The sequence below is a fragment of the Saimiri boliviensis genome, chromosome 7, assembly GCF_048565385.1.
Source record: "Saimiri boliviensis isolate mSaiBol1 chromosome 7, mSaiBol1.pri, whole genome shotgun sequence".
Classification (NCBI taxonomy): Eukaryota; Metazoa; Chordata; class Mammalia; order Primates; family Cebidae; genus Saimiri; species Saimiri boliviensis.
Genome location: NC_133455.1, coordinates 11,998,566 through 12,023,032, shown reverse-complemented (window position 1 = coordinate 12,023,032; position 24,467 = coordinate 11,998,566). Strand labels below are relative to the sequence as shown.

General features: G+C 43.6%; 1 protein-coding gene across 1 annotated transcript in view; it reads right to left on the bottom strand.

The window, feature by feature from the left end:
* The window catches only part of SPPL3 (signal peptide peptidase like 3), a 152,121-nt gene extending 128,938 nt beyond the window's left edge, over window positions 1-23,183 (bottom strand). The window contains exon 1 of the mRNA XM_003932175.4: window positions 22,649-23,183. Within this exon, the coding sequence (XP_003932224.1) occupies window positions 22,649-22,671 (23 nt within the window). The 5' untranslated portion in view covers window positions 22,672-23,183. The remainder of the gene's footprint in view (window positions 1-22,648) is intronic.
* Between the last annotated feature and the right edge of the window lie 1,284 nt (window positions 23,184-24,467).

Below are 24,467 nucleotides of genomic sequence, written 5' to 3'. Positions count from 1 at the left end.
GGAGTTTGAGACCAGTCTAACCAACATGGTGAAACCCCGACTCTACTAAAAATACAAAAATTAGCTGGGTGTGGTGGCATGCACCTGTAATCCCAGCTACTCAGGAGGCTGAGGCAGGAGAAATCACTTGAACCCAGAGCGGAGGTTGCCGTGAGCCAAGATCACGCTACTGTACTCCATGGGCAACAGAGCAAGACCCCGTTTCAAAAAAAAAGCAAAACTAAACATGTACAGTAAAACATCAAAATGTAGAAGTAGGCCGGGCTTGGTGGCTCATGCCTGTAATCACAGCACTTTGGGAGGCCCAGGTGAGTGGATCACCTGAGGTCAGGAGTTCAAGACCTGCCTGACCAACATGGAGAAACCCCATCTCCACTAAAAGTACAAAATTAGCCGGGCGTGGTGGCCCATGCCTCTAATCCCAGCTAGTTGGGAGGCTGAGGCGGGAGAATCACTTGAACCTAGGAGGCAGGGGTTGTGGTGAACTGAGATCAAGCCACTGCACTCCAGCCTGGGTGACACAGCGAGACTCCATCTCAAATTAAAAAATAAAAATAGATGTAAATCTAGTTTTTTAAAAAAGCAAAGGGACGGTAAACAAAATTCATGAGAGTGGTTACACCTAAACAGGGGCGGGGGACAGAGGCAGGGGAAGGGACAAAGGAGAGTATACTGGGGGCTTCCAGAACACTGGTAATCCTATAGTTTAATTAACTGGTAAAGTTCACGAGCGTTCATTTATTATGCTATACATACAAAACATATATTCTTCTGTAGATATTAAATATCGCATTAAAAAAAAAAACAACACAGAATAAACCAGTTTCTACTTTTGGGTAAAAAGTGATTTATAGTTCCTATATGTAATTCCTCAAAGGGTAACACAAAATGTTACCATGAATTGTTTTTGTTTTGTTTTGTTTGTTTGTTTTTTAAAGATGGGGTTTCATCATGTTGGTCAGGCTGGTCTTGAACTCCCGACCTCAGGTGATCCACCCGCCTTGGCCTCCAAAGTGCTTGGATTACAGGTGTGAGCCACCATGCCCGGCCTGTTTCGTTTTCTTTTTTGGGACAGAGTTTCACTCTCATTGCCCAGGCTGGAGTGCAACGGTGCAATCTAAGCTCAGGGTAACCTTCACCTCCCAGGTTCAAATGATTCTCTTGCCTCAGCCTCCCAAGCAGCTGGGATTACAGGCACCCGCCACCATGACTGGCTGATTTTTTTATTTTTAGTACAGACAGGGTTTCGCCATGTTGGCCAGGCTGGTCTCTAACTCCTGACTTCACGTCATCCACCTACCTTAGCCTCCCAAAGTGCTAGGATTACAGGCGTGAGCTACCGTGCCTGGCTGAATTTTCTAAGTAAGTTAAATATTAGGTTACTTATAATTTTTCTTTTTTACTTCTATTTGGGATTTTTGGGTTTCAACAACTTGTTTTGTGTAATTAAAAAAAAATTAACGATGACAGTAAGTGCATTTTTTTAAAGACCTGAAAGATACATAACAAATGTAACATCTCTCTGTGTTGGTAGAATTGTGGGTAGTTTTTCTATACTTTTTGTGTTTATCTGCACTTTCCAATATTTTCACCAATAAAAAATGGTATTACAGTTCCATAATTCCTTATCTGACACCTTATGGCAGGAGATGTTTCAAAATTATTATTTTCTTTTTTTTTTTTGGCTTTCAGAAAGGTAACAACAGTCTGTAAAGAGGGTAACAAGTCACATCAATGAATAGATACTATAAATAACTTCAGTTAAGGTCTTTTTTGTTACCAAAGAGGCCTAAACTAGATTTTATTCCCTAAAGGAATGGAATTATTTAGTGTAAGTAAGGCTCCAATTCTGCCCCTGCTGGTCCAACTAAGTTGGAGCTTAGTCACTGCAGACTGCACTTGGTTGAGAACAAATAAAAAACCCTTACATTAATATAATACCAACAAATCAAAGCATTTCAAACTTGACTAAAGGACATTTCTTTCTTAGTAAGGTTAAGGCTTTCAAACACATTTCAAAAATGAAGTTGATGAACAAGTGTCGAAGTATAAAATATTTGGAAATTATCAAAATCATAATGTATACAAAAACTCAACAGAACCACCAAATAAACTGTTGATTAATTAAAGAGACAGTGCCACTTATGGTTTTAATTCCATTAATTGTGTGCTGGACCTATGACACATAAGTATTTAACATGGCCTTCAAATTCAAATGCATCAGTGAACTTACAAATGGGCCCTGGGTTCATAGTATCACAAATGTAAGGACATAGCATGTAAATTAAGTCCTGATCCTTGAATACCACTCAGGGACTCCAACTCACAAGCACACGAATGCCATCCAGAATAACTACGTGTCATTAAGTCATCCAATAGTCAGTAATACTTAATGCAATGGTCAAGTTCTGTGAAAGTATTTGTATCTAAACACGCAAGTACCTATAACAAAGTTGTTTTTTCAATCCTCAGTCACTGGAGCACTGATCAGCTATCCCCTGATCTCCAACAATCCTTGAGGTAACGACCTACAACTATGGTCACTAAGGGATCACAACTCAATCGCCTCCAGGAACTAGCTAAACAGCATATAGTGAGGTAGAGATTCAGTATATGGCAACAGAAAGTGATGGGGACTGACGCAAATTAGAAAATGTAAGCTGTGGTCGGGCGCAGTGGCTGACGCCTGTAATCTCAGCACTTTGGGAGGCCAAGGCGGGCGGATCACCAGGTCAAGAGATCAAGACCAACATGGTGAAACCCCGTCTCTACTAATACAAAAATTAGCTAGGCGTGGTAGTGTATGCCTGTAGTCCCAGCTACTTGGGAGGCTGAGGCAGGAGAATCACTTCAACCCAGGAGGTAGAGGTTCCAGTGATCTGAGATTGTACCACTACACTCCAACCTGGTGACAGAGTGATACTCCATCTCAGAAAGAAAAAAAAAAACTAAGCTGTGAGTAAAGTCATACAAATGTTAAAACTTGTTTTTAAAATTTTTTTGAGATGAAGTTTCACTCTTGTTGCCCAGGCTGGAGTGCAATGGCGCAATCTCAGCTCATGGCAACCTCCGCCTCCCAGGTTCAAGCAATTCTCCTGCCTCAGCCTCCCAAGTAGCTGGGATTACATGCATGTGCCACCATGACCGGCGACTTTTGTATTGTTAGCAGGGATGGGGTTTCTCCATGTTGGTCAGGCTGGTCTTGAACTCCAATCTCAGGTGATCCGCCTGCCTCAGCCTCCCAAAGTGCTAGAATTACGGGTGTGAGCCACCTCGTCAGGGCCAAAACTTCTGTTTTTTTTTTTTTTTTTTTTTTTTTTTTTTTAACTAAATTCAGTCTTTCTAGTAATCAACTGACTGACTGGGACACACAATATATACAATGGCCCATTGAATATTATCTGAAATCTCCTTGTCTCTAAATTGTCTAACTACATCTGGGGGCATTTGACACCCAGTCTCTAACAACATTATAAACATCTGATGAAAGAGGATCTGGTTTATTCTGTTTTTAGTTACTATATAGTTACTATAGCAGAGCCCCAAAAAGCATAAAGTCATTCATTAAATACAGAGATCAAACCCACAATCTTACTATGTCTAACCAAGTGAGCTGTGTGATCAGGCAGTACAAGCAGTACATAACTGAAGACAACAGGCCAAAGCGGACCTTGACCATCTGGAACAATTACAACAAGGACCAAACAATACAGTTCCAACAGATTCACTTGCTGAGAACTATAGAATCTGGTATATCTCTAATGAGGATGAGGCAATTTTCTCCCTCTGTGAATTTATCTGCTCACAACCAAAAATCTGAGTTATGAGCTTGCCTCTCTGCAACCCTCTAAACACCCTCTTCTGCACTGAAAGAAAAAAAAAACCAGCACTAACAATAAAAAAATAAAGAACTAGAAATACAGACTGATCACACTCTCATCTATTTTTCCTAAAGATACGTAGATGTGGCCGGGCGCGGTGGCTCACGCCTGTAATCCCAGCACTTTGGGATGCCGAGGTGGGTGGATCACGAGGTCAAGAGATCGAGACCATCCTGGTCAACATGGTGAAACCCCGTCTCTACTAAAAATACAAAAAATTAGCTGGGCATGGTGGCACATGCCTGTAATCCCAGCTACTCAGGAGGCTGAGGCAGGAGAATTGCCTGAACCCAGGAGGCAGAGGTTGCGGTGAGCCGAGATCGCGCCATTGCACTCCAGCCTGGGTAATGAGAGCGAAACTCCGCCTCAAAAAAAAAAAAAAAAAAAAAAAGATACGTAGATGTGAGCAAAAATCTAGATCATAAGTATTTACTACCTCCAGAACCGCACTGTTCAATATGGTAGCTGCTAGCCACATGTAGCTACTGAGCACTTGAAATGTGGATAGTCTGAATTGAGAAGATCTTGAACTAAAAAAAAAGTTTAAATATCTCAATATGTATATTGATTACATACACACGCGCGCGTGCACACACACACACACACACACACACACACACTTGAGACAGAGTCCCATTCTGTCACCCAGGATGGAGTGCAGTGGCACAATCTAGGCTCACTAGCAACCTCCACCTCCCAGGTTAAGTGATTCTTCTGCCTCAGCCTCCTGAGTAGCTGGAACTACAGGCACGTGCCACCATACCTGGCTAAGTTTTTGTATTTCTAATAGAGACGGGGTTTCACCATGCTAACCAAGACAGTCTCGATCTCTTGATTTCATTATCCACCTGCCTTGCCCTCCCAAAGTACTGGGATTACAGGCGTGAGCCACCATGCCCAGCCAAATATTTTTATATACTGAGTTAAATAAACTATTACTAAAATTAGTATCACCTTTTTTCAAAAAAAACCTTTTAATGTGGCTACTAGAAAACGTCACATTACATATGTACCATGTATTATACTTCTATTGGGTAGTGTTGCTCTAGAAAAAGTAGTATTTTACAACTAATTCCTCCAGTGATTATCTTCCCAGCAAATAACTGACCCATCAAGGCACCCCTCACCCCCTCTTCCACCCACCAAACCTTCAATCATGAAACCACTCACAGTTCCAGGTTTACTGATGATGCAGCAGGTTGCCAGAGTAATTTGGTTAATCACTTAACCAAAGGGAAGAAACCAGTTTAAAAATTATGAGGCTAATTTCTTCCTAAATGATTCTAGCATGTAAAAGAAGTAGCCTGAAGAAAAATCTGTGAACCAAAGGCTTATTAAATTTTTGCTCTCAATACAAAGATTTTTAGGTAACTAAAACTGAGGTTCAACTTTGGTAACACACTTCTACGAACAAACAGATCTAACATTTTAAACCACTGCTTTTTTCCTCTACAAACCCTTAATTAAACATAAACACTACACAAAACCACAATGAGGTATGACTTCACACTCAAAAGAATGGCTATAATTTAAAAAAGACAGTAACAAGTGTTGGTGAAGATGTGGAGAAATCAGAACCTTATACATTGTTGGTGGGAATGTAAAATATTGCAGCTATTTTTGGAAAACTGTTTGGCAGTTCATCAAAATGTTAAAAAAAAAAAAACAACTATGAGCCAGCAGCTTCACGCCAAAGTACTACCCAAGAGAAATGAAATATATACATCTGCCCAAAAACTTATATACAAAAGTTCATTGCATTATTACTATTTTTGGAGTTTTTTTAATGGAGTCTTGCTTTGCTGCCTAGGTTGGAGTTCAATGGCATGACCTCAGCTTACTGCAACCTCTGCCTCCTGGGTTCAAGCGATTCTCCTGACTCAGCTTCCTGAGTAGCCGGCATTACAGGCGCCAATCACCACATCCAGCTAAATTTTGTATTTTTGGTAGAGACAGGGTTTCACTGTGTTGGCTAGGCTAGTCTCGAACTCCTGACTTCAGGTGATCCATGTGCCTTGGCCTCCCAAAGTGCTGGGATTACAGGTGTGAGCCACTACACCTGGCCTCACATTATTCATAATAGCCAAAATGTGGCAACTACCCAAATGCTTGTCAACTAATGAGTGGATAAGCTGAATCTGGTATAAACATACAAACGAAAATTATTTGACAATAAAGAGAATGAAACACTGACACATGCTACAACATGGATGAACCTTAAAAACATTATGCTAAGTGCAAGAAGCCATTAACACAACAAAAGCCATGTATTATTTGATTAATAGGAAATGGCAAATCCATAGAGGCCAAAAGCAGACTAGTGGCTGCCAAGGGCTGAGGAGAAGGGTAATGAGCAGTAATTGCTAACATATACAGTTTCTTTTGGGATGAAGCAAATGTTCTAAAATTGACCACAGCGATGATTACACAACTCTGTAGGTACAGTAAAAATCACTGAATTGTACACTTTTTATGACTGAGTTGTATAATATGCGAATTATATCTATTTTATTTTATTTTTTGAGACTAGGTCTTGTTTTGTTGCCCAGGGCAGAGAACAGTAGTGCAATCTCGGCTCACTGCAACCTCTGCCTCCCAAGCTCAGGTGATTCTCTTGCTTCAGCCTCCCGAGTAAGTAGCTGCTTTTACAGGTTCGTGCCACCTCACCCAGCTAACTTTTGTATTTTTAGTAGAAACGGGGTTTTGCCACGTTGGCCAGGCTGGTCTTAAACTTTGGCTTCAGGTGATCCACCCGCCTCGGCCTCCTAAAGTGTTGAGATTACAGGCATGAGCCACTGCACCCCAGCCCATGAATCCCATCTTTCAAAAGCTATTTATAAAACATAAACATCAAAATGAAAAATACGATGCCATAGAAAGTGACTTCTATGAAATGTGCCTACATGAAATGCTTCACTTTAGAATAAAATGAAAAAGGAATAATGAGCCCTACTGAAACGGAAGAGGAAACTTTAACTGTGGTAGATTGCAATACAGGCCCTAATTCCTCATCCTTCCCAGGATCTACTCCATAGCCATATGATTTTGCAGTTCCTCCTCCTAACAGGGGTAAGATTTATTTTTGTGGTTCCTTAACTTTAGTTTCAACCATATGACTTGCTTTGGCCAAAAGAATGGGCCGGGTGTGGTGGCGCAAGCCTGTAATCCCAGCACTTTGGGAGGCCAAGGCGGGTGGATCACCAAGGTCAGGAGTTCAAGACCAGCCTGACCAACATGGTAAAACCCTGTCTCTAAAAAAGAAAGAAAGAACACAATAAAGAATGGAGCAGAAATGGTAGTGTGCCAATTATAAGCCTAAACCTGAAGAGGTCTTGCAGGTTTCCACTTGCTCTCTTGTGCCCCTGCCACTGCCTAGAGAACAGCTTCCCCTATGTGGCGACTGCCCATTCACTCTGAGCCCTAAAATGAACACACATAAAGCAGAGTCATCTTAATCAACTTACAGATCGGAAGAAGCAGAGCTGCACCAACCAATCTGTAGATTCATAAGAATATTTCATTGTTTTCTTAATCCACTGAGTGTTGGCATCATTTGTTATACAGTGTTATCGTGGCAATAGCTAACTGATATAATCACCAATTCTCCCACTGTATTATAAAGAGGTCCTATAAATTGAACAGTGATCATTATCAAGGTAGGTCCAGCCTAATACCTTGAATAATGGTTTTTCACTTAACGTAAGACAAGCATAAATGATATCTGATGCTTGTCCCTGTAAGCTCTTAACTGATGGTTGATAGCAATTTAAGACGTCACATATTCTTCCACTTTCCTTTTCAAAAAAAATAATTTTGCCAGGTGCAGTGGCCCATGACTGTAATCCCAGCACTCAGGGAGGCCGAGGCAGGCGGATCACCTGAGGTCGAGAGATCGAGACCCTCCTGGCCAACATAGTGAAACCCCACCTCTACTAAAAACACAAACAAAATTAGCTGGGCGTGGTGGCGCACGCCTGTAGTCCCAGCTACTTGGGAGGCTGAGGCAGGAAAATTGCTTGAATGCGGGAGGCGGAGGGTGTAGTGAGCCAAGACTGTGCCACTGCACTCCAGCCTGGAGCCTGGTGACACAGCGAGACTCTGTCCCAAAAAATAAATAAATAAATAAAATTTTAAAAAGTTAGCCAGGCATGCTGGCACATGCCGGTAATCCCCACTACTTGTGAGGCTGAGGCAGGAGAATTGCTTGAACCCAGGAGGCAGAGGTTGCGGTGAGCCAAGATTGCACCATTACATTCCACCCAGGGCAACAAGAGCAAAACTCCATCTCAAAAAATATATATAAATAAACGTTTTACTTTTTCAGAGTATGTAAAAAAAAAAAAAAATCAAATACAGAATTATGTTCACTTTAATAAACTATGTACCAGACCACTGAGGATAAACACCTGAACATTATTAATGTCCTCAAAACTTTAAGGGAACAGAGGGAAGCATCATCTTGAAACAAAAATTCAGAGGAAGGAAGAGGAGGCAAATTTAAAATATATTAAATAATATTCTACATACACATGCAAACATGGAGCAAAAAAAAAATCAACAGACCTTACTGACTTGATGAGAATCAAGAATGTCTCCAAGGTCTCTAGCTGTGAAGCCCAAACCTGATGCTTTCAATAGCTAACTGGACAGGGTAAGACTATCCTATCACTAAAAGTTGACTCATTATCAACTTGGTAAATCTAACCTGAACACGAAGGTAGATTTCCAGAGATGTCTTGGGCCATCCACATCTTTGCTACACAATGATTCTGGTTTAGCTGTCTACTTTCTGGTAGCTGGCTCCGTTTTCATCTTTAACCCTCGCCTCTGCTTCTGTTGTTCAATCACATTTGCCATGTACACTTCTTTCCTGCTTCTACTTGTTACTCTCTTTTTTTCTAAGCTGGTTGATAACATTTGCCCATGGTTTTATAACTGCTATACAGGAATCCAGCCTAATACATCATCGTTAGGCCTGTAGGTTTTCAGCACTGCAAAGCATACAAAGGTTAGAAAACAAAACTAACTCCTAATCTCTCAAATGTCTGGTTTATGCCTATTCCAGATGATGGTGTTATTTAATTCTAACCTAAGACTGAAGCACTGCTATATCTACTAACTTTAAAATATGCACACATCAGGCCAAGAGATTTTTTTCAATCACCCTTTCTGAATAATTATAAAACAAGGGACAACAAATGAGCTGACAGGCTTTTAGAAAAAAAGGACAACAAAATAGCAAAATAAGTTTATTTTTAAAAAATTTTTTTAGTTTTTTTTTTTTTTTTTTTTTTTTTTAAAGACAGGATTTCACCATGTTGGTCAGGGTGGTCTTGAACTCCCGACCTCAGGTGATCCGCCCGCCTTGGCCTCCAAAGTGCTTGGATTACAGGCGTGAGCCACCACACCCAGCCAATTTTTTAGCTTTTTAAACAAAAGCTTAATATGAAGACTGAATTCCTGAGATAGCATCAAAAAAGAGAAATTACATTGTTCAAAAGCTAGTTTACATACAGCTTATAGTTACTTATATCTCAAGGGATGTTTCCTGCAAAATATTTTCATGTATGTTATTGAAATTCCCCGCCCCCCCAAAAAAAACAGGGCATCTTCACTTTAGAACAGGCATCCCCTAACTTTTTACACAGGGGGCCAGTTCACTGTCCCTCAGACCGTTGGAGGGCCACCACATACTGTGCTCCTCTCACTGACCACCAATGAAAAGAGATGCCCCTTCCTGAAGTGCAGCGAGGGGGTGGGAGGGCGGATAAATGGCCTCAGGGGGCCACATGCTGCCCTCGGGCCGTAGTTTGGGGACACCTGCTTTAGAAAAAAAGTAACACATGCCACATATTTAACAAGTGGCTGTTTGGGAAATATAAAGTATAAATAAATTTATATACTTATAGTTTTTTATAAGAGAGTCAGTGGTCAAGTTCAAGAAGGAAATAAATGAAGATGACTACTCTACAGGACTTGTGGTCCTTCGTAGACGTGCCCCTTAGCTGAGCCCCTTTCTTTTCTCTAGGTGTTGTCAGCATATTAGGAAGTTAGGCAAATCTGTCCATAACACTTGAACCAACTTGGCAGTAGCCATTTTATTTCTGTATTTCCTTCAAAAAGCAGTAAGATGTTCTCTCCTCTCTTCTATGTGCCTTGTCACTATATTTTTAGGGAGACATGCTATTCTAAAATCCAGCATCTAACAAATTTACCCCTAAAATATTCTTTTTTTTATGCTTGTTTTCAAGTCAGACCCATCGGCATAAAATATTCATTCTTTTACTAAGAAAATCTGAGCACCTACTACCATCTGTAGGTCCTTGCACCATGAGATTAATGGCTTTGAACCTACCCTTATAGAGTTCACTGTCAAAATGGGAAGTCAGTCATATTAAATAAATTCAATACAAGGTCAGAAAATCCTGAGTGCTGCCCATATGACAGGAATAGATAAAGAGCTGTAGGCATCAGAAGAACATTTCTCCTGGGCCAATCAGAAGGCTCCATAGCAAGGGGAAAGCATTTCAGCTGGACCTTGAAAAATGGGTAAGAGTTAACATGTTTAGAAACTTAGAAGAAGGGCAAATGAGCCAGAAGAGTTAACTTACTTAAAAGAGGAAACAGAAGTAACCCAGTTTGGCTCACACCTGTAATCCCAACAGTTTGGGAGGCCGAGGCAGGCACATCATGAGATCAAGAGATCGAGACCATCCTGGCCAACATGGTGAAACCCCCATCTCTACTAAAAATACAAAAATTAGCTGGGCATGGTGGCATGTGCCTGTAGTCCCAGCTAACTTGGGATGCTGAGGCAGAAGAATTGCTTGAACCCAGAAGGCGGAGGTTGCAGTGAGCTGAGATAGCACCACTGCACTCCAGCCTGGCGCCTGGCGACTGGCGACAAAGTGAGACTCGGTTTCAGAAAAAGAAAAAAAAAGAAGTAACCCAGTTTGGCTGAAGTAACAAGTTATATTTAAAGGAAGTATAGGGCAGGGTTACAACACCAGATGGTTTTGAAAGACAGACTGAAGAGGTTAGATTTTTATACTCCAGCAATAAAAAATCTAAACGCCATTAAAATACAATACAACCCAAATTTTAAAGACAATATACAAACCAAGAGACAAAAATTAAATGCACTCACTAAGCATTTCTCTGAAGTTCTCTTTACAAATCCTAACTGAAATCCTTGATAAATTTTAAAAAGGTAGAAATCTCTAAACGCAAAGTACAGTAAAAAAATAATTTTTTTCCAAGATCAATTTCTTCTCCCTGCCTATGTATAAAAAATAAAAACAAAAGACCTTTATGACCCTGCCGTCTATACCAACAATTGTCTTTCCTCAAGTCTTTCACATCTTCTCAAAGAAATGGCCGGTACCCAGAAGATGCCTTTATTTCTTTATTACTTACCCCTGATTTGGCTTTCACCCCCCATTACTCTGATCTTTATTAGTACACTCTCAATAATAACTTCCTTTACAAATTCAATAGCTTGCTGCTTCATTCTCTCTGAATCCTGTAGCTTTTTACACTTCTGCCCCTAAAAACTCTCCTGTGCCTTTTCATCGCCACTGCACTTTCCTAATTATCCTACCTCTGATGGAACCTCTTCTGACTCTTCTTCTTCCTGTCATTTCCTAATTGTGAGCTTCCCAAGCATCAATTTCTGATCTTCCATTCTTTCCTCTCCACACTCTTCCCTTTTGTTAACTGGTCTTACTGCATATCTTCAACTAGTTCTAGCCACCCTAACCATAATCCCAGGTGGCATTTCTAGAGACATGTGTACTAATCAACGGCAAAGATAAGAGAATTTGTTTTTCACAACTAATTTTTACTTCTAACAGTAGTATTTTTGTAAGTGGTTATAAAAAATGAGCGTACATTTCAGGAAGTTTATAAAGTCAAAGTATACAGTCAAAGGCTATCAGGCAAAGCCTGAAGATTTAATCAAGTTTGGAAGGTCAAGCTAGACAAAGCTAGACAAAACTTAAATAAACAACAAAACAAAATCAGACTGTATAACTAGCTTGAAGAAATAATGGACAAAGCTTTCTTTGCTACACCTGCCCTATTTCGGTCAAGAGTGAAGCCCAAGCCTGTGGTCCTGGATGAAGGAAAGTAGGTGTGCCTGTCAGGCATGGTGTGGGGTAAGAAAGCAGGTAAGAAACTGATGGCTGGGCACTTTGGGAGGCTGAGGCAGGAGGATCACCTGAGTTCAGGAGTTTGAGACCAGCGTGACCAACATGGAGAAACCCCCGTCTTCACTAAAAATAAAAAAGTAGCTGGGTGAGGTGGTGCATGTCTGTAATCCCAGCTACTGGATTACAGTAGCTGAGGCAGAAGAATCACTTGAACCTGGGAGGCGGAGGTTGCGGTGAGCTGAGATCCTTTCATGGCACTCCAGCCTGGGCAACAAGAGGGAAACTCCATCTCAAAAAAAAAAAAGAAAGAAAGAAAGAAAAAAAGAAAGAAAGTGCTAACTAACAGCGCCTCCTCATTTTAGAAGGGTAGAAAACTTTACTATGCATCCCACAGAAAAGCAGGAAAAGATGAGGGTTATCCACTTGACTGTTCTTTCTTCATTTAAGTAGATTATGAAGGAAACTGTCTTCAAAATCAAGATAAAGCTAACATATAAAAAAACAGGTTGGTGCAATGGCTCACACCTGTAATCCCACCACTTTGGGAGGCTAAGGCAGGTGGATCATCTGAGGTCAGGAGTTTGAGAATAGCCTGGACAACATGGTGAAACTCTGTTTCTACTAAAAATACAAAAATTAGCTGGGTGTTGTGGCACATACCCATAATCCAAGCTACTCGGGAGGCTGAGGCAGGAGAATCACTTAAACCTGGGAGGTGGAAGTTGCAGTGAGCCGAGATCGTGCCACTGCACTCCAGCTTGGGTGACAAGAGCGAAACACCATCTCAAAAAAAAAAAAAAAAAAGAAAAGAAGAAGAAGAAGAAGAAACATAGCTTTATTCATTATTTATTTTTCTTCTTGTGGAATGTAGACACAGGCTAAGAAACCTATAAATCAATGACAATTTGGATACTATTATTTCTATGTTTTTTTTTTTTTTTTGAGACGGAGTTTCGCTCTTGTTACCCAGGCTGGAGTGCAATGGCACGATCTCAGCTCACCGCAACCTCCGCCTCCTGGGCTCAGGCAATTCTCCTGCCTCAGCCTCCTGAGTAGCTGGGATTACAGGCACGCGCCACCATGCCCAGCTAATTTTTTGTATTTTTAGTAGAGACGGGGTTTCACCATGTTGACCAGGATGGTCTCGATCTCTTGACCTCGTGATCCACCCGCCTCAGCCTCCCAAAGTGCTGGGATTACAGGCTTGAGCCACCCCGCCCGGCTCTATGTATTTTTATATAGTATTATGTAGCATTCTCAATACAAAGGATATCTCAAAGTTTAAATATGGCTAATTGTGAAACAAGAAAAGTCATTTCTATAGTGAGGAACTCTATCTGGAACCTATCTGGCTCTAACAAATAATGTACAGAACAAACAGCGTGCCTTGAGGGAGCACTTAGCAATGTACAAAGCATTTTTACATATATTATCTCACTAAATCCTCACAACCACCCTGTGGAGTACAAGCCTAACTATTGGACCAAATACAATACTGGGACTAAGACATGGCTAGGTCACAGTGAACTAGAGATGAAAATCACCCTCACACTAAAGATTTCCTGATGCACACCTCACAGAATGAAGTGCTCATATCTCAAGATTTCAAATGAAAATTTAATGAATGTCGTAACACAACTGAATACTTTTTGAATAATCACTTATATTCGATACAATTCAAAATACGTAAAAAACAACTAGGACACCTTCACCTCAGAGCACTTAAAAAAAATCCTGGGTCGGGTGCGGTGGCTCAAGCCTGTAATCCTAGCACTTTGGGAGGCTGAGCTGGGTAGATCACGAGGTCAAGAGGTCAAGATCATCCTGGCCAACATGGTGAAACCCTGCCTCAAAAAAAAGAATAAAAAAAAAGAAATCCTTTGGTGGTTCTTCACTATCCATGCTAGAACTCCAAAACAGAGATAATTAAGTTTTCCTACCAGGTTAGGGAAAACCCTACAAACCAAGAAATGGGATTTTCCATAAGGTCTCTATTAGGGTAAGACATATTCCTTAGTCTGATACCTTAAAAATACCTACAAAAACTTTTTCTAAGGGCTCAACCTAGTCATACCACAACTAAGTGGGACTGTTTCATCTTAAGTTGTGTCTCTAGTTTGACTTGTTAATAAAATCTGAGCGGTAACAATTCATTGAGAGGGTCATGGAGACTAACTGCAGATTTTTCCCTGTAAAACTGAATTTGATCATTTGGAGCCCCTCTGAGCACTTAAGAGGTTAAAATTCCAGACGACAAGTAAGTATTCTGCCTCTAACTCTTTAAGTGAGGATAAGAAAATACATTAGCTTTTGCATTCACCCTCCTTCCCACCTACCTCTCCTGGGGAAAAAAAAAGAAAATACATTATAGAAAGTGAAAGTTCCAAACACTTCGTAATTTATAATCAGTATTTTCTTTAAATTTCTAAGAAGGAACCATTAAACTCCAGAAACATCAAAAATTGATAGTAGAATTTTAAAAATCAAATTATACTATGGCTTTACTATGAGGGACAGCAGTCACACACAGTTTCAGAGGCCAAAAGCAGCCAACTAAAACAGCATTTGGTTATTAACACTCTCTTTCTCTTCTTAGGACATCTCTAAATTTTCACAAGATGGTTTGATAAAACAGATAACCAATGATGAGAACTAAATAATTTATTAATGTTATTAATGTTGAAATAAAATACAATTATATAGAACTATACATCTCACAACCCATTTGTCATCTCTAAAATAAATGATCATGTAGAAATCTTTTTGAGAAGTGCATGATCATTAAGCATTTAAATTCACAGTACTACCTGATAATTACAGGCTGATGTGGTTATACTCTCCAGCTTTCTTTACCCCTGAAGGCTTGTTATAACAAACCTTGAGAAAACAATTTAAATATAAATTCACAACGTTAACTCTGACTAATTTTAGTTTAAATCACACATCATCCAAACAACATTATCATAGCACTTTACAGACAAAACATGTTTTTAAAATAATGAGCATTTTCTAAAGTCTATAATGCTAGATACACATTTTCAACTAATTTCTCTCTGAAAAACTTCCATCAGCTACAATCAGATATGATCATACCAGATATAATAACACACAACAGTAATCCAAAAGTAGAACTGACTTCCACTAGATCTGGAGACCTGTGTTATTTGTCATTCTCAGCTTTAGTACCATTTGCAAATATCTGACAAGCAACGTCCATTATCACAATACATCACCTCAATATAATGCAGCGCTGAGATCAGATCTTAAAATGGGTAGCACAGGCCTGGTGGGGTGGCTCCAAAGTAATCCCAGCACTTTCGGAGGCAGAGGTGGGCAGACTGAGATCAGGAGTATGAGACTAACCTCGCCAATATGGCAAAACCTCATGTTTATAAAAAATACAAAAAATTATCCAGGCATGGTAGCACATGCCTGTAGTCCCATCTACTCAGGGGGTTAAAGCATGGGAATTGCTTAAGCCTGGGAGATGGAGGTTGCAATGAACTGAGATTGTGCCACCACACTCCAGCCTGAACAGAGCAAGACTCAGTCTCCAAAAAAAAAAAAAAAAAAGATGGGTAGCACAGAGCAGCCACATATTTATATCTATTACAGCTTTTAAATGCCAGGCACTAGAGAGGGCACCAAAACAGAAAGAGTTTTATCCTTATGCAGCTTATTTTATCATCTGTCATCCCCTTGAGATATACACAACATCAGACCATGAAGAACCACACTAAGGAACCTGGGTTTTATTCTAATTGTGACCAAAGCCACTGAAGAATTTTAAGCAGAAAACTGCCAAGATGTGACTTAGGTTGTCAGAAGGCCAAGAAGGTACCAACAGGTAGAGGAAACCCAGCAAAGAGGCTAATACAGGAACTCAAGCAAAAAAGGGCTTATTTACAGCAAAGACTATGAAAACATTAAGTGGACAGATTCAATGTCAGAATTTTGGTGCCAGATAATCTTCAGTTTGAGCCCTTTTACCATTTACACACTTGGGCAAGTTACTTATACGCTTTGAGCCTCAATTTCCTTGCTTAATAATGCTTGTAAAACTCTATCGCATAGGAAATACACACATTATGATAGTGTTTTGGTAACAAAATTCACTTGAAGAAGTTTAAATAAATGGACTTCCTTTTCCCTCACACCAACATTAGTAATGTTAAGCAGGGTTCAAGAGCAGTTATATACACATTTTGGTTTATCAGGAGACAAGTTCCTGTTTCCCACAGAACTTACACTAAAACTGCTAATATACAGGAAGCAAGGTGTTTTTCTCTAATTAATCAAAGTCTAGTTTGCACCTTCAATCTGTATTTTCACATGCATTCTTTTACTTCCTCAGTGTATGTGAGAAAAAAAGGATATAAGTAGAATCTTGTAAACTGTGATAAAGATTCTGGTGTTACTACCAATTGTTTCAATTTATTCTGTCAATAGCTGTTTTTTTTTTTTTTTTTTTTTTCCGGAGTTTCGCTCTTGTTACCCAGGCTGGAGTGCAATGGCGCGATCTCGGCTCACCGCAACCTCCACCTTCTGGGTTCAGGCAATTCTCCTGCCTCAGCCTCCTGAGTAGCTGGGATTACAGGCACACGCCACCATGCCCAGCTAATTTTTTGTATTTTTAGTAGAGACGGGGTTTCACCATGTTGACCAGGTTGGTCTCGATCTCTCGACCTTGTGATCCACCCGCCTCGGCCTCCCAAAGTGCTGGGATTACAGGCTTGAGCCACGGTGCTCGGCTGTTTTTTTTTTTTTTTTTTTTTTTTGAGACAGAGTCTCACTCAGTTGCTCAGGCTGGAGTGCAGTGGCACCATCTTGGCTCACTGCAACCTCTGTCTCCCGGGTTCAAGCAATTCTCTGCCTCAGCCTCCCAAGTAGCTGGGATTACAGGTGATTGCCACCACATCCAGCTAATTTTTGTATTTTTAGTGGAGACAGGGTTTCATCATCTTGGCCAAGCTGGTCTTGAACTCCCAACCATGTGATTCATGCACCTCAGTGTCCCAAAGTGCTGGGATTACAGGTGTGAGCCACGGAGGTCAGCCAGCTTTTATAAAGAATGTTAATAAAGTATGGCATTCCTCATTCTTGCAGCACTGGTACATCAGGAAACCAAGTTACCAAAAGCCCTCTTTGATAAGTACCTGGATTACAAATGCTTATCTTTCAGTGTCGTCCTCCTTATGTTTAATATTCTTTCAACAAACGATGAACCATCCTGAAATTCAGTGTCATATTTACCACTCAGTATTTACTAAGCAGGGCTACATGTAATACAATGTGCTAGGCACTAAGGGAGAAAGGTTTGTTAGAGTTATGTGGTCCTTACTCTCAGGCAGTTTACAATCTAATTAGGAGATTAGGCATTTACACAAGATAAGGAGAGAATGATACAGATAGAACTGTAAGCCGGTGGCTCAAGCCTGTAATCCCAGCACTTTGGGAGGCCGAGGCGGGTGGATCACGAGGTCGAGAGATCAAGACCATCCTGGTCAACATGGTGAAACCCCGTCTCTGCTAAAAATACAAAAAACTAGCTGGGCATGGTGGCGTGTGCCTGTAATCCCAGCTACTTAGGAGCCTGAGGCAGGAGAATTGCCTGAGCCCAGGAGGCGGAGGTTGCGGTGAGCCGAGATCGCGCCATTGCACTCCAGCCTGGGTAACAAGAGCGAAACTCCGTCTCAAAAAAAAAAAAACAAACAAAAAAAAAAAACAAATAGAACTGTAAATATTAAAAATAAAGACTGGTCTGCCGGTGGCTCATGCCTGTAATCTCAGCACTTTGGGAGGCCCAGGTGGGTGGAACACCTGAGGTCAGGGAATTTGAGACCAGCGCGGCCAAATATCAGTCGGTGTGGTGGCACCCGCCTGTAATCCCAGCTACTTGGGAGGCTTAGGCAGGAGAATCGGCCTGAACTGGGGAGGCAGAGGTTGCAGTGAGCCAAGATCCAGCCACTTGACTCCAGCCTGGGTGAAAGAGCAAGACACTCTCTCAAAAAAACTAAAACTAAAAATAAAAAGATCACTTTCATATGGGGTGGTCAAAAAATGCTTCACAGCTAAGCAGAATTTGAGTTGAACCCCTGAGTACAAGATTTTGATCGAATTTGCTAGGAAGAGAACAAGCACACATGAACTTACATGTAAGAGCTTTTTTGAAAAAACTTTTTATCTGAAAAATTTAAACAGGTAAAAAAGTCAAAAGAATAAACCTCCATGTATACTCATCACCTAGCTCCAGGAATGATCAACTCATTGCCAATAATTTACATGTCTTCTTATACAAAAATCCTAAGAGAGCCTATCTGCATATGCCTCTACATTCTTCACTGATGCATCCTCAGACAAATCTCTAGTGCCACAACAGTATCCACAGTTTGGTTTTTCTAAAGGCCAAATAAAGTGCAAGCCTGTTTAAAAAAAAAAAAAAAAAGTGGGAGCCTGGCACAGTTTCTCATGCCTATAATCCCAGCACTTTGGGAGGACAAGGTGGGCAGATGGCATAGACTGAGTTCAAGACCTGCATGGGCAACATGATGAAACAGTCTCTCCAAAAAATGCAAAAATCAGCTGGGCGTGGTAGGGCCCACCTGTGGTTGCAGCTACTAAGGAGGCTTAGGCAGGAGGATGGCTTAAGCCCTGGAGGCGCTGCTGTGATCCCCCTACTGCACTCCAGCCTGCAAAGTGAGACCCTGTCTCAAGGGAAAAAAAAGATCAGTTGCTGGGTGTGGTGGCTCATGCCTGTAATCCCAGCACTTTGGGAGGTCAAGGCAGGCAGATCGCTTGAGGTCAGGAGTTCAAGACCAGCCTGGGCAATATTGCAAAACCCTGTCTCTACTAAAAAAAAAAAATTAAAAAATTAAAAAATTATCGGGCATGGTGGTGCATGCCTGTGGTCCCAGCTACCTGCGGGGCTGAGGCAGGAGAGCTGCCTGAACCTGGGAGGCAGAGGCTGCAGTGAGCTGAGATCAGGCCACTGTATTCCAGCCTGGATGACAGAGTAAGACCTGTCTCAAAAAAATAAAAAATAAGTAATTAACTCTTGATCGTTTGCACAAACCAAGGGAAGAGTGACAAAGATACTGCAAAATGACAGATAACCCAAAAATCAGTTTACATATACTTTTGGATACCTTTTCCATACGTATATTTCAATAAGAATGAGTAAAGTGATGGGAGAATTCATGTCAAACAAAATAAGAGTATCACAAGTGAAGTACTTTAAATATATCACTTGGCCTCCCAAATCTAAGTTTCTTCCTCTATAAAATAGGGAAATATCACCTACCTCAGAAACTTGTGAGAATTAAATGAGTGTATATTAAATGCCATGTGTACAGTTTCTTATTTTATTATATTATTAGCCAGTTGACTCAGGAACAACTATTAAATAGAAAGCTATGGCTGGATATGGTGGCTCATGTCTGTAATCCCAGCACTTTGGGAGATCAAGGCAGGTGAACCACAAGGTCAGGAGTTCCAGACCAGCCTAGCCAACATGGTGAAACCCTGTCTCTACTAAAAATACAAAAATCAGCCAGGCGTGATAGCAAGTGCCTGTAGTCCCAGCTACTCGGGAGGCTGAGGCAGGAGAATTGCTTGAACCTGGGAGATGGAGGTTGCAGTGAGCAGAGATGGTGCCACTGCAAGCCAGCCTGGGCCACAAAGTGAGACTCCACCTTGAAGAGAAAAAAAAAAAAAAAAAAAAAAAAAAAAAGGATGCTGCCCTGTTTCCACAGCCTCTTCCTTTATGTGCCACCCTCCAAATCATGTAAAAGTTTTCTTCATCTCAAAACCTGCTAAAGGTGAGGGGCTAAGCTCCCTGATTTCAAGAAGTTTCTTTGCCTGTAAAGCAAACAGAGCTGATACTGAAAGAGGTATTTTAGTCAAATAAATTTGTAAACTGTCAAATTTTACAAAGTTATCCCTCCTTAATAGAGCCAACTAATGTCAGAGAGAAGTAGTGTGTGTCCAACCTACCTAGTAAAACATGTTATTTTCCCCATTTCTTCACCACTGAGTTTTCTATTCTTTCAACCATCCACGGCAGGTGTCCCCAAACTATGGCCCAAGGGCCGCATGCGGCCCCCTGAGGCCATTTATCCGGCCCCCCACCGCACTTCAGGAAGGGGCACCTCTTTCATTGGTGGTCAGTGAGAGGAGCACAGTATGTGGCAGCCCTCCAACGGTCTGAGGGACAGTGAACCGGCCCCCTGTGTAAAAAGTTTGGGGACGCCTGATCTACGGTCTCTTTACAGTACAGTAAAAACAGCAAGGCAGCCATTAGGATTGTCAGCTGGGCCTGAGCATGAGAAGCTCAAGATGAGTTATCACACGGCATGACAGAAACACCTTTACCTTCATTTCTTACTCTGTCCAGAAGGAAGCTCAAATTGTAATCTTGTCTCCCCTATGACCTGCCACTGAAAAACAGCTCTGTGTCACTCAAAACTACGAAATTAGTTTAAACCTGTTTTTAGAGCACATGTTCTCCCTTCCTTTAGAGCTACCTTCTGTCTCTCAATTACCTTTCTTGAGATTGTTACATACATCATTGAAGTTCCCTTAAGAATTATCATCTTCAAGGCCGGGCGCGGTGGCTCAAGCCTGTAATCCCAGCACTTTGGGAGGCCGAGGCGGGTGGATCACGAGGTCGAGAGATCGAGACCATCCTGGTCAACATGGTGAAACCCCGTCTCTACTAAAAATACAAAAAAATTAGCTGGGCATGGTGGCTCTTGCCTGTAATTCCAGCTACTCAGGAGGCTGAGGCAGGAGAATTGCCTGAACCCAGGAGGCGGAGGTTGCGGTGAGCCGAGATCGCGCCATTGCACTCCAGCCTGGGTAACAAGAGCGAAACTCCGTCTCAAAAAAAAAAACAAAAAAAAACAAACAAAAAAAAACAAGAATTATCATCTTCAGGCCAGGCGCAGCGGCTCAAGCCTGTTATTCCAGCACTTTGGAAGGCCAAGGCAGGCGGATCATGAGGTTAGGAGTTCGAGACCAGTCTGACCAACATGGTGAAACCCCGTTTCTACTAAAAATAACAAAATAATAATAATTATCAGATTCAATCACCAAATCACTAACTCCCTTTCCCTATGTGAAGATAGAGTAAGTTACTGATTTACAACCTCTAACACTATGAATAATCCACTGATTATTACCCATTTCTTGGATGTTTCCCTAGGACAATTATAATTAATGTAGTAACATACGGCGCTGCATAGTTTGCCAAGCACTTTCTAAATGTACTCACTTAATCCTTACAGGCTCTGGAAAAGGTAATTCCCCCTACTTTACAGGTAAGAAAAAAAGGACCCAAGAACTCACTATCACGTCATATCAACAAAGCAAGCTGGTGGCAAACCGGACCTCCGAAGCAGGTTTTCCAACTCCAAACGCCATGCTCTTCCCCATTCTATTATGCTCTTTTCTAAGAAGGGAAGGTCTACAGTTCTGTCCCAAACCACACTTGCTTCAAGAGTAAACCATCTTTAAACCATTTCTCTAGACTGCAGCCTGATCCCAACTCCAATAATCATCCCATTTCTTGCTTCCTCACTCTCCAGGCATGACCTCCTTCTCACTATTCAATTTCCACTCTTCATGGGTACTATCATCATTGCTTCAACCCGTCCCACAAATATCCCACCACTGCATGCTAAAGGGACACCTCTTTTGTTCCTTCCCCCAAACCCTGGCACTCTCTTGTCACCCCATCAACTCCACAGTAGCTTCTCGCTTCTGGTCTTTAACGAGCTATTTACTTTCCTAACTTTAAAAGCCCCACAGAAATGAACTTCACTTGCAGGTTCTCCACCTCCACACTTGGACCTGGGCGCCAGTCCTCTTAAAACAATAGTAGCGACCCTTACAAAGATTCTGCCCATGCCCCGCCGCCACCAACGAATTCCTCTTCCAGAATCTGGTTCTTCTAACAGGCTCCCTTCCAACCTCTTCACCCGTGACTCCCCTCCCAAGGTTCCCGGACCCTATCCCCCCGCAGTTTTTCTCCCTTTACTCCCGGGCCTCTGCCCACCTCACCGACTCTCCCTGAGCTCCCTGTCCCAGAGCCAAGCAGCGGCCCCGCAGCTGCGGCGGCTGCTCCACTCTCCCAGCTCAGAAGTTCTGCCTCTATCACCTGTTCTCGCCAGCGCTGCCTCTCCGCCCAGCGGCCCACCTTTGCCCTGGCCTGCCTCTGCCTCTCTCCACCCTTTCGAGTCCTCCTGCCGAGGAGCCACCCCCACGAGTCAGTTCCGGGGCGCCCGTCGGATTCAACTTCCCATCCTTGGGACTCCCATCCCCGGGGTCAAGCTCCCCTTCTCCATCACCTGCTCCGCCCATAGCCAGATGACATCCGCCGCTGCCTGCCGCCGCCGCCTCCTCCATCCCCCTTCTCGGACGCCGGGTCCCTGGCCACTCACCGCCTTCCGCGCGCGCCAGCCGCCCCCTCCGGTGGGGAAGAGGGGGGCGTGCACCCCAACCCGAGCCCCCCCCTCCCCGACACGCACCTGTTCCTCCTCCTCTTCCCCTCGGCGGGCCGCGCCGGCGCCCCGACCCCCACCCTCGCCGCGCCCCGGCCTCCCGGAGCCCCGCACTCACCACGAGTAGGTCTGCTCCGCCATGGCGCTGCCTCTCGTGGGCTCCGCTGCAGGCTGTGGCCGGGCCCGGCGGCGGCGGGCTCGCTCGGGCCGGGAGCGGAAGGCGCGGCCGGGGTTCGGTTCTTGCTCGCTCGCTCGCTGGCTCGCTGGCTGCACGGCGGGCCGGGAAGGCGGCTGGCGGGTAGAGGCCGGGCTCCGAGGCGGCCCCGCTCCCTGGGCCCCGGGGCGGGGCGGGCTCCGCTCTCGGCCTCCCTCACCCGCGGCGACGGCGGCGGCTCCGCTGCGGCTCCAAACCCAACATGGCGGCGGCGGCGGCGGCGCCGAGAACAAGGGGGCCCCGGGGCAGGCGAACGGCAAGACGGGCCCGCGCTCACTGCGCGGCGGGCCGCGGGAGCGCCGCGCTCGGGCGGCGGCGGCGGCGGCCGGGGGACATGGCCGGCGGGCGGAGGCGGCGGCGGCGGCTGAGGGGGGCGCTAGGCGATGAGGCGAGGCCGCTCGATCACACCCGCCGAGGGGAGGAGGGGCGGGGGCGGGGGCGAGCCTTGGGCCCGCGCGGGTCACGTGCCCAAAACACGCTCACGTGACGCGCGCCCCGCCCCTCGAGCCGGGCTCCTGCGCGGAGACGTCGGCTCCCGGGTTCTAGGCGGCTGCGGCTTGCACGGCCGGGGCTGTCGAGCCGCCTCCCGCCGCCTGGTGCCGCCCCCTTCCCCACGCGGAGATGTCGCCTCGGGTACCCTCTTTTGCCCCTTTCCGAGGGGATGCAGCACCAGCCAATCGGGAACGCCGATGCTCGTCTGTTGGCTGCCACTCAGCTGTCAACCGTCAGTCAACAGTCTGCCGGCCACGGGCGCCCCAAATGTCAGTCAACTTGTCAGTCAACAGGCAGAGAGGGCTGCACTCCTTCGTTCTTAAGTACCCTGGTTCATTTATTCACGTAGCAAATATTCCAGGCAGCCAACCTTTATTGCGCCCAGGCCTGGTGCCAAGTCGAATACCCCACGCTTGCCTTCATTGAATCAATCAACAGATATTTGTTGGGTGCCAACCGTGTGTCAACTTACTCTGCCTTCCTGGAGCTTACGTTCTAGAGATAGTCCAAGCCTACAAAGAAAATAATTTCAGATGCTGTTAATTTTTACGAAAACACGTTTTTTACACAAGGTGAGGGGACAGAGAGTGAGTAGAGGTGTGGGTTACTTTAGATAGGGTGGTCAAGGAAAGCCTCGCTTAGGAGGTGACGTTTGAGTGATATTGAATGACAGAGCTGGCCTTGCAAAGATCCACGGAAAGCTCAAAGATCCTGGGAAAGCTCAGGAAACCGTCCATCTAAAGGTTTCCTGGCACAGAAGTAAAGACAGTAGAGCTAGACCAGAGACCAACAGAGTGAATCTTGGGCTTAGAGAGAAGGAGGAGGGAGAGATGAATGGAGGCCCCAGGTACTGGGGGATACTTCGCCAGGAGTGGATGAGGCCGTCTGAAAGGATAAGAGACTTACCAAAGAAAAGGTGTTCTTGGCCGGGGGTGGTGACTCACGCCTGTAATCCCAGCAATTTGGGAGGCTGAGGGGGTCGGATCACAAGGTCAGGTGTTGGAGACCAGCCTGACCAACATGGTGAAACTCTGTCTCTATTACAAATACAAAAATTAGGTAGGTATGGTGGCACATGCCTGTAATCCCAACTACTGAGGAGGCTCAGGCAGGAGAATCACTTGAACCCGAGAGGCAGAGGTTGCAGTGAGCCGAGATTGTGCCACCGCACTCCAGCCTGGGTGACTGAGCGAGACTCTGTCTCAAAAAATAAAAATAAAAATAAAAAAAT